Source organism: Leptodactylus fuscus, chromosome 2 (assembly GCF_031893055.1).
Source record: "Leptodactylus fuscus isolate aLepFus1 chromosome 2, aLepFus1.hap2, whole genome shotgun sequence".
Taxonomy (NCBI): domain Eukaryota; kingdom Metazoa; phylum Chordata; class Amphibia; order Anura; family Leptodactylidae; genus Leptodactylus; species Leptodactylus fuscus.
In genome coordinates, this window is record NC_134266.1 from 168098481 (window position 1) to 168117088 (window position 18608).

Here is an 18608-nt window from a genome sequence, read left to right on the forward strand (position 1 = left end):
TTTATAACACTGGTATTTATAATGGCCTTTTATGTATCTTTTTTGCCTGGTTTTACTTGAAGAGCACTTTAAACCACTTTAATGTTGTTCTTTTTTCATCTTCCTTCTAAAATATAAATATAAATGAATTGTGACATTGTGAAACTCAGGGGCTATTATTCCTACTTGTGCTTTGTGTGTTAGAAGCATTGTCAATCAATGTAATAGAAACTCAGATTAAGGCTGTATTCACACAGAGTAACGCCAGGCGTTTTTTGTGTGTTTTTTGCACATAGCGCCGCGTTTACGCCGCGTAGCGCCGCGTATACGCCGCGTTAACGCCGCGCTGTTTAGCGGTGGCGTTGCCCGGCGTTAACGCGGCGTATACGCGGCGTATACGCGGCGCTACGCGGCGTAAACGCGGCGCTATGTGCAAAAAACACACAAAAAACGCCTGGCGTTACTCTGTGTGAATACAGCCTTAGAATGAGCGTAATACTTTTGGGCCCTGGAAAATGTTGCCGTTTTTTTTGTCGTGCTGGAGAGTGACGGTCCCCTGTTGATGGAGCGCTCAGTCTTTAAGATGGAGTCCATAGAAATCTGTGAGGCCAGAGAGTATCTCTGACTTTGTGCAGGGGCAGTGATTCCATTTTTATTGTATGTGTTATTGCATGCCATATTCAGGAGGCAAGTTCTCCTAGAGCAGATGCTTTTTGGGAAATTATACTACCATATGGGGGCACCATACCATGGTACAGGTAGGATATTCCGTATTATAATACTGAATTGTGGGGACTTTGCTATGTGCAGGAGGTCTGGTTTTTCCAACAACTATACCGCTTGCCATTAAGAAGAGACTTGAGCCATTTCTGGGGAAATGATAAGTTCTTCTAATATCCTTAAGTGCTTGACCTTGACAATTACCCTCCATCAGCACCTATAATGTCTTTTCTTTTGTATGACTATCTTGCATACACTAGTCAATGTTTTAGTGCTGGATACTGAATTACTGCTACTTTTTTTTATCCACAAAGGGCTTTCTGGTGTTGGCTTTGTCACCGCTATACTTAATTGCTGTGTGATGCCGTCCTGTTGACAGCCGAGTCCTCCAACTTATCGCAGCTGAATGAATTTCTTTTTCTCTCAGTGGCTGCCAGATATCTCTCCAGTATTCAGTGATAAGAAAGAGCAAAAGCCTGGCCCGCCAGTCTCAAATCTGTGACACCGGCTTTGTCATCTGTAGGCTGTAGTTTCCGCAAAAAAAAAAAAAGAAAAAATATTGTTTAAAATTGTTTTATTTTACTTTAATAGTGTGACATCCAGCAAATTGAATTTTCACATAATATTGTCCTGATGTATTGATGTTTGCTTTTTCTGTCTCGGAGTGTATTGAGAAATGTGGTCTTGCAGTGCAGTGGGCATTGATCTCCTGTGTAAAGAATAAATTCAGTCATTTTTTTTTCTGAGGTTGCTTTAGGCTTTTACATGAAAGTAGGTTTTTGCATCACTGAGACTGTCATTTGCATCACAATCCTGCAGTCATGTTTGACTTTCCATATATAACATCTGTATTAAAATGGTGTAACTTGCTTTACTCATAGCATTATCAATGTTTCTTGCTATTTTTATTCAAAGCCTATAGATTAATGTTTTCTATAAACACAATCATAGTCACGACTTTATAAGACCAATATGAAAACTGCATCCCTCATAGTGTCCATTCTAACAGGTTATTTCAGGATTTGAAAGGGTATTTTCATCATAGACCTCCACAGGATATGCCATAAATGTCTGATAGATGTAGATACTCTTGTACTCTATTGTTAAGTGTTAAAGAGGACGTTTCATGTCCTCGGGTACGTGCAGTTTTATATACCACTAGAAAGCTGAGAGTGCGCTGAATTCAGGGTACTGTTGGCTTTCCCATTATGGGCCTGGTACAAGAGATATTGGTGCCATTACCAATATCTCTTCACTGTCAGAAGGGCATTTCGGACAGTCTAATTGGGCTGTAAGGAATGCCCCCCCCCCCCCCCTCCATAGAGCTATACTGTCAGAGGAGGTGTTCCTTACCGCCTAGTGATAATGCTGAGTGTTGAAGAACTGTCGGCTTTCCAATACTATATAAAACCGCATGAGCGCGAGGACATGAAAGGTCCTCTTTAAATGAAAGATCAATGTATCAAAAAAGATTTCTTACTTAACACACTACCAATAAATAGCATTGATGTAATTCTTTTTACAAGTGCTAGAATTGTGTTTCTTTATATCTTTTGCCATATGTGTTTGTTGCCTACTTGCCATAATCTTACTGCTTTCAGTAACACCATAGACAGGGGCACATACTTTTCAATGCTTTTTAATGCCTGTGTTACCATGTAGCAGATTTCTGATTCATTGTGAATACTTCTTACAGAAACACTTATATACTGATCATTTTGTGCTCCACTTTCACCTTGGTTGTATTGTATGCAGGTTGTGTAGGATTGTGTCATTGTCATTTTGATATCTAGCTGGGGAAATGTTGTGAACTTGGTATCTAACCATTTATAGACTGACAGAGCCTTCAACTTTACCATTCTAAGACAAGGCAAACATTTCTTACATGTCTGAGTCAATAAAAAGTAATAAAATCTCATGATGAAGTTTGCCATCTGCCCTGCATATCAACTGCAGTTTGCTAATCCAGACAAGATCTGAGCCAGTCATCAGCATTTTCTTCCGCAGGAAAATAGATGGAATATCAAACAGAATGTACACAGAAGCTTTTTGCAGAGTTATAAAATCCTGAATGATAAAAGAACAGGTCTCAGAACTAGAAACTTACCAGCTACGGAAATGTTATATTTGTCTAAAAGAAATTCCTGACACCGAGAACTTTTTATTCCTATATTACATTTCATTCCTATTTTAAAATGTCTAGGCCCACAAAGTGGCAATATTGTAATAAAATAATAAAATGTAGGATCACCTTTACTGCACCACAATCTATGAGGAAATGGCATAATTAGTCATTTTGGGTATATTTGGATTACATAAATCCATTCATGTAATGAGTGAATCACCTTCTATCCTCCTTCTTGACTTCAGACGGAGACACTTTCAGGAATGCTACACTGTTATATATCACAGAAGAAAACCTATTGAAATCTACTGAGAAAATTAACATTCTGTTCCAGTGTAGATAATGTGTAATTTGTATTGTCAACATTTGCCAGAGATCTCTGCACTGAGCATTGATACAATGTATTTATATGTAGTTATTAGGTCACCCCTCACTTATATTTTCTCTATACTAAATAACCCTAGTTTTGCTCATCTCTCTGGGTAATGTAGTCCACTCATTCCACATATTACCCAGTCAAGCTTTATTCTATTGTATTGTCTTTCTGGTAAAGTATAGTACATTTGTTTTACATGGGATATCAGAGTAGAAGTAAAATTTTTGGTGTGAAATATTTTCTTATGCCAGAATACTGGAACGGGAGTTGGGAGGAATGACAAGCTCTTAAGGAAGCTGCAAAAATTTAGAAATTCCCATATTACCCCCAATGGTAAAGTATGCCTTTAGGCCTTTAGCCTTATTGTTGCCTAAGGAAATCCTCGGGGGTTTAGAGGAAAGAAGGGTTTCTACACCAACATAAAAGGAGGTTCTTTACTGTAAGAGGATTTAAAATATGGAACTTTGCCAGAGGAAGTTGTAATGAGGAATCCTCTAAAAGAGTTAAAGAAAAATTTGAGAAACAATATTATAGGTTATAGTTATGATTAGATTTACAATGTTGGGACAGGGATTTATTTTTATTGAAAGATCAGGAAGTAATATTGACCTCTACTTCCTTTGCATCAAAATTGCAAGATAATATGATAGACATGTCTCTTTTTCAGTTTTATAAACTATTTGTTGAACTGGCTTAAATTATAGCACAAATGTGGCATAGATGTGAGTCTCTGATGCACACATAGGACAAGGGATGCGACTAAGTTAGTAAGAGATGTGTGTGTCTTAATAAAGTAGTACAGTGCATCACACTGCAAAACAGATGAGATGAAGACTGGAGTATGAAACGCCAGTCTTGATAAATTTGCCCCTATATCTGCGATGACATAAACAGCAGGAAGTCCAAACCTATTATTAGAATCACTCTGCAGGTATAAAAGAGCTACTCCAATAATAAAAGGAGATTGGGAAATGTTGCCATTATTCACAGTGTAGGAGTTTACTAAATGGTTTCCATCAATCATATCTGTAATACACAAGGAGGTGGTTACATTGTGATAGTGTGGACTTAAACCTGGGTTATATGACAATTTTAGCATTTGTTACCATCTAATTTTTTTTATTGTACAATAAGCAAACGGAGATAAACCTCATCTATAGGTATTATCAAAAAAGTATCTTTTGGCATCTATTTGGATTGAAAGAGAGAGACTACATATTTCAATGTAAACAGATCCCGTATGGATGCAGTGTACAATGTAAACAATGGGCAGCATGTGCTATTCTATAGCATACAGTTGCATAAGTCTAGGTATGGATAGGTTATCAATATCTGAGTGTTGGTGGTCTGACTCATGGGATCCCCACAGAAAAGCTATTTCAAGAGAGTGACTTTGGGTAAGTGCTCACCGAAGACCAAACACAGCACCATACATTACATAGGATGAACCATGATGTCACTCACCCAAGCAGGTCAAGCAGCTGATCTTTCGGGGTCCTGAATGTTAGACTCCCGCCAGTCAGAGATTGTAGCTCTATAATCTGCTTCTCACTATGACCAATGCATCAACATTTCTGTGCTATGGAAATGAAAAGTCTGGTAGTTGTTTTTCTAATATCAGATCTATTGACTGGGAGACTTTCTTCTTCCAGTTTTCTGTACTTATCGTGACTGTTCTCTTGAAATGTTGATAACTTATAAATAGACATGTTCTAGTCTTTTAGAACATATAGGAGGGATGAGTGAGTGATGGGTGTAGAGCATCTTCCTAATATCACAGAATAAAACCCATAGAGAGGACATGATGATGGTTACACTGCTATATCTGTCAGAGATAATCACATCGCTAAGATTGTGATGAATCTGTTTTGCAGTTACTAACACATTGGTAAGTATTCATGTGTAATATTTTCATGAAGTCATTTTAATAAGGCTGCATATTAGTATTGCATGTGCTCAATGGGAATACAAATGAAGTCAGCCTTCATAAGTGAAGATAACTGAGGATGAGTTGTGTTGGCTGAACATACTGCAACTTTAAGCCACCCAACTGGCGAGATATGATTCGGCATATCCAGTACCTGGCCATGTCTCTGCTTCCATTATACTAGGAGTTATGACTGTGATAGTTAAAGGTGATGTTCTGAAAGGAAATTTACATAACATTCCCAGGACTGGGTGAAAAATATACAAATCTATTCTCCTGGATGGAATTAGGAGAGCAGAGTGCACTCTGTACACCACCCTATAGAGGGCAGCATCCTTAACATCATGAACGACTCAGTTATAAAGTCTTTTTAATCATAATATGGATTTAATTGCCAAATCAGTATTTGTCCCAAAAGGAACAGATTCCCAGCTATGGACAGCGCTGTTTCGGCCTATTGGGCCATCCTCAGCATAGCGTAGGGATACTGATTTAGCAGAGTGAGAGACTATAGACCAGGGTATGGGGGCACTCGTCCACATTAGGGAGAGTGTGTGCCTAAATAGGCAGTACGGAGACTTTCAAGTCAAAAAAGACTTTATAACTGAGTCGTTCATGATGTTAAGGATGCTGCCCTCTATAGGGTGGTGTACAGAGTGCACTCTGTTCTCCTAATTCCATCCAGGAGAATAGATTTGCATATTTTTTACCCATAATCCCTAGCGGAGCAGGAATGACTTGTAAGTCTCCGTACTGCCTATTTAGGCACACACTCTCCCTAATGTGGACGAGTGCCCCCATACCCAGGACTGGGTGTGCATTGATTCAGTAAATGCTGCCTAGAAGCTACAGCATCTTGACAACTCTAAAGACAATGCTTGCTAGTATAGTTTGTGAGGCATCTCTGAATTCAGTCATCTGTATATTACAATGTCAAGTGAATCCATAGTGTAATGCCAGACACCAGGGAATGGAGGGACAAAACTCCTGGACAAACATTACTCGGGCTTTAAATAGGTTATGTGGGATAAAGTAAAGCTCAGCATTGCATTCCCTGCATTAGATGTGCTTTATTACTAATATATAAGCATATATAACCGATGATTAGCTTTGCAGATTATAGCTCGGGGGTAGAAGTCTTCGTCCAATGTCTCCCCTTCTCATACTCCAACTCTCTGTCACAAGACAGACTCCACTCTACTCTATGGACATAGAGCAGGAGTAGAGCAGAGTCTGTGGTGTCATAGAGCGTTGTAGTAGCAGCGGGGGGAGGCAGCATGCAATACATCTAGCTCACTGCTGCACTTGGCTAAACTAATCATCACAACTCCAGGGAGAGCAGCATTTATAATAGTAATATAACTTGTCCACTGTGGGGATTGCACTTGTGAGCTGTATTTTTCACCTCTTAACCCCTTCAAACCTATTTAAAATAAATATCTGACTCCAAATTTTTGTAAATGTAAAAATTGTCAAAATGGCTTACTAGAAAATTTTTCTTCTCTCTCCCTGCTCCGTTGTTCCACTTTTCCATTGGTACATTTTGTAGATTCCTGACATAACAGGGTTCTCACTTTACTCCATAATCTGCTGCTGTGATCTTAACTCTTTCAGCAAGTAACTGATTTTTACCAGACTATAGATAGAGCTGGCTATTAGCTTCAGGGAAAAAGTGGTATTTTCATGACCATTGACACGAGAGGCGACTTATGTAGAGATGAGCGAACACTGTTCGGATCAGCCGATCCGAACAGCACGCTCCCATAGAAATGAATGGAAGCACCTGTGACGCTGACTTTGCTGGCGGCCGGCATCACAGGTGCTTCCATTCATTTCTATGGGTTCATTTCTATGGGTTCTATGGGTTCGCTCATCTCTACACTTATGTAACACATGTAAAACTTGAGTCAGCCAGTGTTGGAACTCCTTCTGTCCTGTGGTGGACCTCCATCTCTGGCATTGGAAATATGGATAGGAGTTGTCGTCTTGTGACAAGTCTTTAATCACCAACCATTACTATGTTATTAGAAATACATACAGTTATTCAGGATATGGACCCATAGATTCTGCTTTAGCAAAGATATTCTTCATTTTGCTATCCTAAACATTAGGGCTTCAAACATGACAAGAGTACTATGCTATAGCTTTTAAAAGGGTCTTTGTTACAAATTAAAGATGAAACTAGTATACAGTAAATGCCAATTTGGCCTCAGATCTAAAGCGTTAGTCTGAACAAACATTCCAGTATACATTCATTACTGCACATTCTACATTGAAGAATAGACACAAATAGTTTGCCATGATGGAAGCATTTTTCCAAAGACAGTACTACTGGGAAGCTCGCGCCATTATATACTATGAGTGTGACAATAGAGGTTATTTGCTATGCATTTTTAGTATGTCCATTCAATTTTCTACCTGGCGAAACAGATTACCATCAAAAATTATTGTTGTGTTGTACGGAATCTGAGAATATCACTATGAGAAGTTATTAAAAAAGCTCATAGACTCTGTATATAGAATGCATATGTATATGTATGTAATAATCCAGAAGATCAGGTCTGAATATGACCACTCGTGTCACAAATCAGCCATTAAATTACAGTATGCTACAAAATGTTTCACTGATCACTAAAATGCTGAAATGTTTGGAAACATATAATATTCAATCATATCTGTCCTGTGTAAAGCGTCCTCTACCTCTGATACAGCAGCATGTCACATGCCCAATCCTTCTATCCCCTGACGGAGAGTCAAAATCAATGAATTCTGCCAAATTTTCTCTATTATGTATAAGAGCCTTTAGTTGTGGCTTTGGTAGGGAAAAAGTAGTTAGTTATATTTTAATATACACCCTGAGAAGCTGGGAAGGTAGGTTAGGCTCACACTAGTGTTCTCTTACGCAGGCCTTTATAACCAATGAGAACAACAAACCTTTAAAATAATGGAGTCCATTCCTGTGGCTATCATTTTGTTATATTTCCTATTATCCAATAGGATGAGCTGAATGGTCATATTTGCAGTGTACTTTGAGGAGTGGCATAATAGATAATTTGTAACCAGAGAAGTTATTTTCTATTAAACTTTAGGAAAGACTACACGCAGGAGCATAATTTAAGGCTCTTGTGACCTGGAGCTCAGCTTGGGACATAATTTCTCTATACATTTTAGCAGCATTTGCTTTTCCCTTGCCTTCTCACCTATGCCCAAACCACCATGAAGACTTGTTCATAATATGTCTGTGTATACAAGCTTCCCATCATTCCCATTCCCTGTTAGTGTCTTCTCATAGTAATCATTCTCTTTTTGTGCCATAGCCTTCCCCAGATAAGTCAAGAATTTCTCTTTGGCTATATGCTGAGCTACTACTACTTTTGCCACAATAGGGTTAACTCTCTCCTTTCTGACAGTCGTAGGCTGTGTATGATAAACCTTCACAACGTGTCTGATTCCAGTATAGTGGTGCAGTTGTAATAAATTTATGATGCACAAACTACCAAAGAAAATCAGAAAGGAGATTTATCATCCTTAGCATTGTGAAGGTCACTTGTAGGCCCCCCTGGCTTCTGGGCCTGTTCTCAGCTGGGACTACTGGGACTTTATAAATAGACCGGTGGCTACACAGAAGAGGCTGGTTATATTCTCCAGGGTCCAGTAAGGTGGAGATAGATTACTTTAGTTGTTTCATTGTTGACTTTATTTAGCAGAGAGGATAGATTATCCCTTAGGTTTTATGGGCAGAAATTGTTCCTGTGGCACACACTTAATAAAGGTCAGTCCTGGATAAAAAGGTGATATGATTTGATAGCTGGATGAATAGATAGATAATCCCAGAGAAAAAAATAATTGGCATAAGTAGATAGAGTACCAGTATAAGATAAAGGATGGCAGTAGATAATTGTTTCATCACTATGGGAACATTAATTAGCTATTGGTTGTCCCAATTTTCCACCTCTTATAAAAGCTGTGCCATCTTATGCTATCATTTCCCCTTATGAGTTACATAAATTCAGCCCTGGTATTATGAAACTTATCCTTTACTCATGTTCTATAATTCATATAATTTCATTTGCTCTTTGATGGATTTCTCATTGGAGCTGTGAGGTATTTACAGAGCAAATACGTTTACATGACATATTGAAAAACTGGGCCAAGATCTTATTTTATTTTATTTAATCATAGTAGATTTATTGATTCTTAAACCTGCTTCTCCTTGTGCCAAGCATACAAATAGTGGATTTAATATTTTGCACTGGAGAAATACCATAAATATAGTTCACTTAGCAATAAGCAGAGCTCACTATTTCTGCTGGGTATATCAGGGAGACATTTACAACATGGACATGGAATTTCCTAAGTAATGATACATTTCCAGGAACAGGTGTTTCATATATTGAAATAATTCCTGCGCCGACATATCCGTGTGGCTGAACACTTAGTGCTTATTTGTATTTACTATTCTGAATATTTGTGTCCCTGTCTTAGAAAATCTGCAGCAGGCTCTGATTTCTATGCAGAGTGTTCAACTGCTATTTGATAGGCTTTGAAAACCCCTTCCCATCCGACTCTGAATTGCTGCAGATTTGCTTGCTGACCACCTGGACATGTATCAAATGCAGTCAAACAAAATTTCACTTATGAGTCTAAGCTTTTGAGTAGAGGGTCAAGGCCTTATTCACATGTCAGTGTTCTGCATTAGGGCCTGTGCACATGCTGTTAACGCGCGCACATTTTAGCATAATACATGTGTATGCAATACATGTGTAAAAATAACACTCCCATTGACTTCAATTAAATTTTTTACACTTGTAACACTAACTATAGGTGTCCAAATGCTGCTTATCTGATCCCTTAATAGACAGTCAGCTACAAAAAGCGGGTACTTTGTAGGGTGAAACCAAACTACAAACTGGGGCAACATGGTGGCTCAGTGGTTAGCACTGTAGCCTTGCAGTGCTCTAGTCCTGGGTTCGAATCCTGCCAGGAACAACATCTGCAAGGAGTTTGTATGTTCTCCCCGTGTTTGCGTGGATTTCCTCCCATTCTATAAAAAAAAAAGACATACATAAAGACCTATATAAAGACACAAAAAAGTATATTGTGATCCCCATATGGGGCTCACAATCTACATTTTAAAAAAAACAACAAAAAACTACATGATATCCAAACCAAGTCAAGGTGAAAGAAACCAATATGATCTATTATTGTGCAGTGGAAAAGTGGTTATATAGGTCGTGCAGATGACCAAAGTCTAAAAAGGAGTTGCTGATAGTGTCTGTCTCTGCCCTAAGGCTGGATTCACACATAGCAGTAGTGTGCTGTATAGAAAGAAGCATGCTTTTGCAAAGTGGCTTTTGGTTGCCTGGGAAAAAAAAATGTTTATCTGTAAAATCTGGGTGGGCAAAAATGACATGCAAAATGGGATAACTGTACACTATTATGAAAAATGAAGATAAAGTAAGACTATCTAATTCTTAGACAGTGCAAAGATAGACTAGAGAGTCTTAACCTGCCCCAGATTTTCCAAAGTGTCCAATGCTGTTTGATAATCTGGTTTGGGTTTATACTCTCTGGTCTAACTTTACGCCAATTTGTTGGCTTAGTTTAGTTTCTAACCAAATTCTGGTGCAATGGCTAAAATTTTGGAGAAATTTATGGCTCACAGTTTAACATATTAAACGACACCCTTTCTAAAACACATAGAAAATGAGGTGTAAAATATGTAGGATTTTTGTGCAAATTACGCCAGAATTCTGGTGCATATGTATTAGTCTATCTAAGTTCATTAAGGATATTTGTGCTGTGTATAAGTGGAATAATCTACAAGTATTGCAGTCAAATAAGTAAAAGAGAAGAAATCCTTGAAATGGCTTATAAAGTATTCCTTTAAGATACAAGTGGTTACTGAAAAGACATTCCATGACAGACTCACTCTAGCAGCAGCTTTTATTTTTCCATTCACCTCCCGTCTTTCCACTTCACAATTTGCACACAAAAAAAATTGTTGAAAATCGTCGCTTTATGCTGTCCCTTTTCTATAAAAATGCCTGTCCTTGCCTGATGTTACAGTAAATAACACCATAGCTGTTAGCCCTGTTATGACATAGTCTCAATCACTAGAATTATTTGCACGTAACATCAATTGCGTTCCTCTTTGCCTTTCACACCTCCTGTTTTTATACCCCAGTGATTTAAAGATAAAAACAAATTATAACAATATAGTCTTGTACAATAAGACCACACACTTAGGAACTTAGGCTGAGTAAGCAAGATTTTACCTTTACCACTTAATGTGGTAGCCTTAGGTCATAAAGGGCTGACATATGGTTTTTGGTTTAATGGCTTATAGAAAAATAGCAATTTGTTTTCTAGTGTTTTCAATTGTCCCCGAGTCTAAACAAGGCAGCGTATAGCAAACAATAATAAAAGAAAAAGGCATTTTCTTTAGAGTTTAAGACTCCTGACACAGCATTTCATTGCCGGAGACCCTAAGGCTCACAGAGCAATAATATCTAGCTTCCCTAATTGCCACTCATCATTACATGTTGAAATAATCTCTTCTTCTTCTTCTTTTCCTCCTAGGTGTCCATTGATGAGCGCATCAGACAATTGCATGAAGCCCACAGGGATTTTGGCCCCACGTCTCAGCATTTCCTTTCCAGTAAGCGTTTTAACTTCTGTTAATTAACCTGCATGCTTTGTGCCGGATAGCACTGTCCCATTTCACATGGTGAGATATCCCACACATCACATTATATTGCCTGTTCCCCCACGACATTACGTCTGCACCTTTCATAGAGAAATGCTGAGTAGTGAAGGTTGACTAGGACTCCTAAATGAGTGTCTCAAGATAACAGGATAGTAACTTAAGCTATCAATGCCTGGTTCAACACAGCTGAGAGGCGGAAATTCAGTGCTCCTTGAGGATGTGCTTCACGATTACTGATCTAAAAACAAAAAGCTTTCGACTTTACTCTTTCATAGATAAAAGACAGGAATCACTCAAGGACCCTTGACGTGTTTCTTTGAACCCCTAAACAATTATATCATTATATCAATTTGATTCTATCCAATTATCCTTCATTTAGGAGTGTGTTATGCTTTAAATTTTACTATGTGTATTACTACGTTCAGGACTTGGACAGCGTTGTAACAATATATCTATCTACTGACTAACTCCATCCAAGTCTCATGTAATTTAGATGTAATCAACATGCTTGGCTTAAGTGGTGCATATCTGAAAAGGCTCCCAGCTGCTTACAGTGCTGCTTTATGTTCCAAGGACAGCTGCTCACAGGAGCCAGGCATACAAGGATGGAGACCTGGGAACTTAGCGGCTTATTGTTTGCTGCAGTACTCGGGCTATGACTAATCAGGTGAAAAGACCTTGTCCTACAGGGGTATTCTGCTTTCATTACATAAAGCATATTCTTTGTGTAATTAAAAGTTATGCAATTTTCATATTTTTTCTTGTACTTTTGCAAGATTTCTACTTCTAAACAGTAAATGGAAAATGTCATAGTTTTGTGCTAGAGGTTCAAAACTAGTCTAGCTTATGTACACAGTTATAGGAAAGCCATGAGAATACTGAAAACTCCTTCCAGTAGTAAAGGGAAGTTCTTTAGTGTAATTTACACTCATTGAAGAGATCCAGTTGATCTATTGAATCTTGTCTGCAGTATTTCATGGGAAAATGTATGTAAATTATAGTTAGCTACCCAGCTAGCCAGTCAGTAACTGGCCCATAAAAAAGCTTTGAACATGAGTAGGGATATTGGCCTACTAACAGACATTTAAAATGGATTTATGCAATGGCTTTTTATCCAATCATATTAATGTGACCACCTGTCAAAATCCAGAATAACCACCTTTCGCAGAGCGGACCGCTGCGAGACGTGCAGAAAGAGAGGGGATGTTGTGATGATGTTCACTGGGATGTTGAGTTATGCGAACTCCAGTACCATGTCCAGCTGCGCTAGGTTACGTGGTTGAGCATCCATGGTATGAACAACCTGATTGTGGTCCCACAGATTCTCGATTGGGTTCAAGTCCGGGGAATTTGCTGGCCAAGGGAGTACGGTAAACTCATCCTGGTGCTCCTCGAACCACGCATGTATACTGCAAGCTTTATGACACGTCGCATTGTCCTAATGGTAGATGAAATCATCATAAGGAAAAACAATTTGCATGTAGGGGTGAACATGGTCTGCAAGGATAGATGCATACTTGTGTTGATCCATCATGCCTTCCACAATGATGAGTGCACCCAGATGGCTGATGACACGTAACTTCTACGATTGGTTATTTAACTTTAACATCAAAAGTAGGCAGTGGTCACATTAATATGACTGAACTGTGTATGAATGATCCTGTTATTAGGATAAGTCATCAGTGTGAGACCCCCATCAATTAGCAAAGAGAAGAGTACATGGACATTCACCTATGCAACTGATACACAGCACTGCTCTTATCCAGGCAGCTATGACTTTGGTTTACTTGAATAAAGCTAAGCTGCAGTGTTACCTGACATCTGCACAGACACTAGTGGCGTACTGAAAGGGCCCCAAAGTTAAAGCAATTGCCCACTTCATCTTAATCAACATTGGTCCTAAACTGTGGACCATCGTAGATTAACACATTAATAGCTTACTGATAGGCCATCAACGTTATATCCAGAAAATCTCTTTAAGGTCTAAATGCCACGATTTTCCTGCAGCATAAACGCAGCAGAAAAACACAGTGTTTTACAGTCACAGCAAACTGGATGGAATTCTAGCGAATCCCTTCACCACTTTGCAGAAAATTACGCGCAGCAGACACTTTACGATTTCCAAAACTTCTGCAGTTTTGGAAATCGTAGCATGTCAATTTTACCTACAGAATTGCTGGCAGTTTCCCTATAGATATAACTGAAGCCTCTGCGGAGGATGCTACATGTGGCCTTAGCGTAACATAGAATTTCTAATTTGCCTTGTAGCATAGAACTAGCTCATACTACATTCTGAGGAAGTTGTGCACATGACCTATAAATTTTGGCATCCATTCACAGTGCCATTAAACTTTTACACTCCTTCATGTAGACTCCTGTACGAATAAGTGTCTGCGACTATTTACAGTGAAGAGCACTACTTTGGCGCTCTCATGAGCGACCTTTCCTGATTGCTTGCAGGAGTGGATTATAATATTTGACCCTATCAATAGTAAATGCACTGCCATTAAAATGTAAAATAAAAATTTGTCGCCTGTTATTTTCCTTCTCACCAGTTCCTAGTATATCAATTGTTCCCATCAGCCGTAATTTAATGGAGGTTTCTCTTTTACCATTGTGATCGATTGGACTCTCTTCCATATGTAAATGTGTCTTGTTCATGTTAATATCTGGATACAGAAGTGTCAATGAAATGCTGGCATTCTTACCATTTCTGCTATTAATTTAGATGACCAGTCATGCTAATTGTTTTAACCTTCAGTTTTTATGCCCTTAGTTCACCTCATTAAATTTCTGATGAACCTTCTCTTCTCAAGCTGTCAATAGTTTACATAGGTTTTCTACCTGCGGACTGTACTGCGGTCTTGTTTTGTAATGCTAATCCATAAAACTTTACAACTTTTTTTCAGTCTACTGAATAGAAGATTTGTGAAATATATACTGGATGAACTATTATGGGCAAACTTTAACAGGTTGTTTTTATCATAGACAATCACTTTCTAAAACTAGCCTGCCTGTCTGATTTATCTTGAGTCCCACTTCTGACACCCTGGCAAACATCTGATCTCAGTGGGGAAGTTGTAGGCAGCCTGACATACTATTATACTACTATTATACTATTACTGTATATACTCGAGTATAAGCCGACCCGAATATAAGCCGAGGCCCCTAATTTTACCACAAAAAACTGGGAAAACTTATTGACTCGAGTATAAGCTGAGGGAAGGGGGGGGGGATGCAGCAGCTACTGGAAAATTTAAAAAATTAAAATGGTCGGAGTTTTTGGGGTGCAGCAGATGCTGGGTGCTGGGGAAGGGGAGGGGGTGTTTTGGTTGTCTGTCTGCCCCTTCTGTGAGCTTGAGGACTGTTTTTTCTTCCCCCACTTGGAATTCAGCCTGGCTGAATATAGGGTATCTGCAGTGCTCCTATTAACCCCTTCCCAACGGAACAGGTGCACTGCAGATACCCTATATTCAGTAGACCGGGCACTTTCAGACACAGAGATACCTAATGTGTATGTGTTTCACAGTCATTTTCTACTTTTGTATGTATTCTAGGGAAAGAAGAGATTTAGAACTTTTATTTTAAAAAAAAAAAAAAAAAAAAAGTTTTTCACTATTTTATGGGAGATTCTATACATTAATATTGTGGCTGGTCATAGACTCCCCCTCCTTTAAAAAAAAAATATTTTTTTTTTTTTTTTGCTGACTCGAGTATAAGCCGAGGGGAGCTTTTTCAGCACAAAAACTGGGCTGAAAAATTCGGTTTATACTCGAGTAATACAAGAACAGCTCAAGTCCTCCACTAGAGATGCTGTTCATACAGCTATATAATGTGTTTGATCAGCTTTACACTATTTACAATCCCAGGCAGTTTTATATCCAGCATCTAATATTGTATAGAAAGTAATATGGAATGCAGATGATGTATTTCAATTAAGGAGCAATTAAGTTGAAGAGTGAATAAGTTTCTATTTGTTTAATCCCATTAAGAATTTTTGAACTGGAAAATACAGTATAGTATGCTATATTGTGGGGCCTAATACATGTAATAAGTAAAAACTTTTCATAAAGGAAATACTGTATGCTAAGGCAGATTTCACTGGATACTAAAGAAAAATAGTTCTGTCCATTGTCCCATTTATTCTCAAGTATATAGATATTCATTAGGATAAAAATGAATGTTTAATAACTTGGAACAAGAAATACTTTTGGCTGCGCAATATATACAGTGCAAATTAAAAAATAATATTCATGCCCTTCTCCAATTTTTTCATGATTGTATTTCAAACAATATAATTCTAAAGTGCAAATGAAAACTACAATTCTTACACACAAAATATTTAACCATTCAAGTCAGTATTTAGAAAGACGTTCCTCTGGAAGCCATAACATTCTGGAGTCTATGTGAACAGAAATGTTTTACCATTCTTCTTTGCAAAACTTCTCAAGCCCTGTCAAGTTGCTTGGGGACTGTAAGAAAAAAGCTATGTTTAAGTCCAGTCACAAAGGTCCATAGTCTGACTTGGCCACTCCAGGGCATTAACATTTTTGTTTTTAAGCCATTCTTGCGTAGCCTTAAGTTATGTTTGGGGGGTCATTGTGTTGCAGACTGCAACAACCTTTCCCAAGTTTTGCAATGTTCAGTTTACTTTCTACCTTAAGAATCTACGGCAAAGAAGGACACCTATAGTATGATGTTACTACCCTCATGCACTATTGTGTGGGGGTTATTGGTGATGTACAAAATGTTGTCACACTTCAAAGAATAGACTTTTTAGCCTAAAAGATAAATATTATTCTCATTGTACATCATTAGATCTGTGCAAGTATCTATATACATACAGATGTAGTGTATGACATTATTATATTGTGATAATGGCTCCTGACAAGGCATGGGATATCTTATGTAGCAAGTAAACAGCCACTTCTTCAAAATGATGTATTGAAAGCCAGAACGATTGGAAAGTATAGGGTTGTAAACAACTGTTCCCAATATGTAGTGATTAGTACCTACAAAAAGTGGCCTAAGGCCAAGGCCCACATTACAGAACAGCAGTTTTTTTTGTTGGAGATTTTGCTGTGTTTTTTTGAGCCAAAGCCAAAAATGGCTATAAAGGGAATGGGAAATATAGAGAACATACTTATATTTCTCCCTTCTGATCAATCCACTCCTGGCGTTTTGGCTAATAAAAAAAAATGCAGCAAAATCTGCAGCCGAAAAACTGCATTTCCATAACGTGGGTCCTCAGCCTCAATGATTAAGAAAGATCAGCTGGAGTTTCCTCTGCTGCCACCATATATAAAACTTTTATGATATGTTTTTTCTAAATTTTAGTGCAGCCCTTTGTGTGGTACCGAACACCTTATCAGGAGTCATATATGAATGTAATCATTATAATTGTAAATAAAGCTGTCAATGAGCACTTTATTGGACTTGGCTCTCCAAAATCATACATTTTTTTTTCTAGACGCAAATAAAATCAGCAATTTCTTGTAGAAGTTTTTCCATGATAAGAGCATTCATACACTTGCTCTTTGAAATAACTAAACATAACAATGGTATAAAAGTAAGGCAGCAAATTGAAAAGAAATCGTTATTGGGCTTGTGGCTGTTTATCACCCAACCACATGTTTATCATGCCCAGTGTTATTCCCTTCCCCATGTTATCTGGATGCTGGAATACAACTTCCCCTATATTCCATTTCCTGGGCTCTGATTAGCTATGCTATACACTTTCCATATGTCAGACCTACAATCTCTGCTGTTCTTTTCAATATAATAAAATATACTTTCAGCTGGTCCAGATTAACTGTTTTCATTAAAAACTGGAAAGTACTATTTCTATGAATACATGTAGCCTTTATTGTTTTATGCTGGGATGCTGTAAATTGTTTTTTTTTTTTTGCATCTGTACATATTAGGGATGAATAATATTTCCAATTTTTTTAAAATTTTACTTGGTAAGGCTAAGGCCCCACTTAGCGAAACACTGCAAAAAAAAATGTGGCTGAAACACATCCTGTTTTTTTTCCCCAGCAACATTTGTTTTTTCCCTGTCTGCCCCTATTATACCCTATTTTTTTCTGCAATGTGTGGATGGGTATAGACAGAAACCCATTCACATTGCAGCTACTATACAACTGTACAGTCTTTTTGCAACGCGGGGCCCCAATCTTAGACTAGAGCTCCACGTGACGTAAATGTCGCAGTTTGACCATATAAATTTGTATAAAAATAAACCACTTTTTTGGTGAATATATTATTTCAGATTGACCTTTAGAGATGATAACCAAATACTGAAGCAGAAAATTGTTGTAATCCTTATCGGTTTCACATACGCTAAACTTCTCAATAATAGCACTCCACACAAAACTAATACACTATGTTACAGAAAACTGCATTTCTTCCCCAAAACCTTTACTAAGTGTGACACAGTGGATCAGTTTTGTTCATCATTTTTTCTTGTTAAGTTCATTTTTTAATAAACTGGAAAAATATTATTTTGAGCTGTATGCTTTGAGCAATATAAGAAATAAAAGCTGTCAAAGACTAACTTTCTTTTATCTTAACTCGCATGTTCATAAAAGTATATAACCATACATAAGGCTAGAGCTTGTGTCACTCCACAAAAATAAATGGCATCCAATGATGGTCTATCATGTCACATTGCGTCACATGACTTTGTATATCAGTTGGACCGGTGTCTGCAATGGCTTACTCCATTCTCCCCATTCAGAACACATATATACCTGTCTGGGCTGAGTTTGCA

At 38.0% G+C, this 18608-nt stretch overlaps 1 protein-coding gene across 13 annotated transcripts in view; it reads left to right on the forward strand.

Moving 5' to 3' along the window:
- Positions 1-18608, forward strand: part of DMD (dystrophin) — a 1873751-nt gene that overhangs the window by 1600340 nt on the left and 254803 nt on the right. For all 13 annotated transcript variants that reach the window (XM_075265063.1, XM_075265067.1, XM_075265060.1 and 10 more), the window contains one exon: positions 11710-11788. In XM_075265063.1, coding sequence (XP_075121164.1) covers positions 11710-11788 — 79 coding nt within the window. The remainder of the gene's footprint in view (positions 1-11709; positions 11789-18608) is intronic.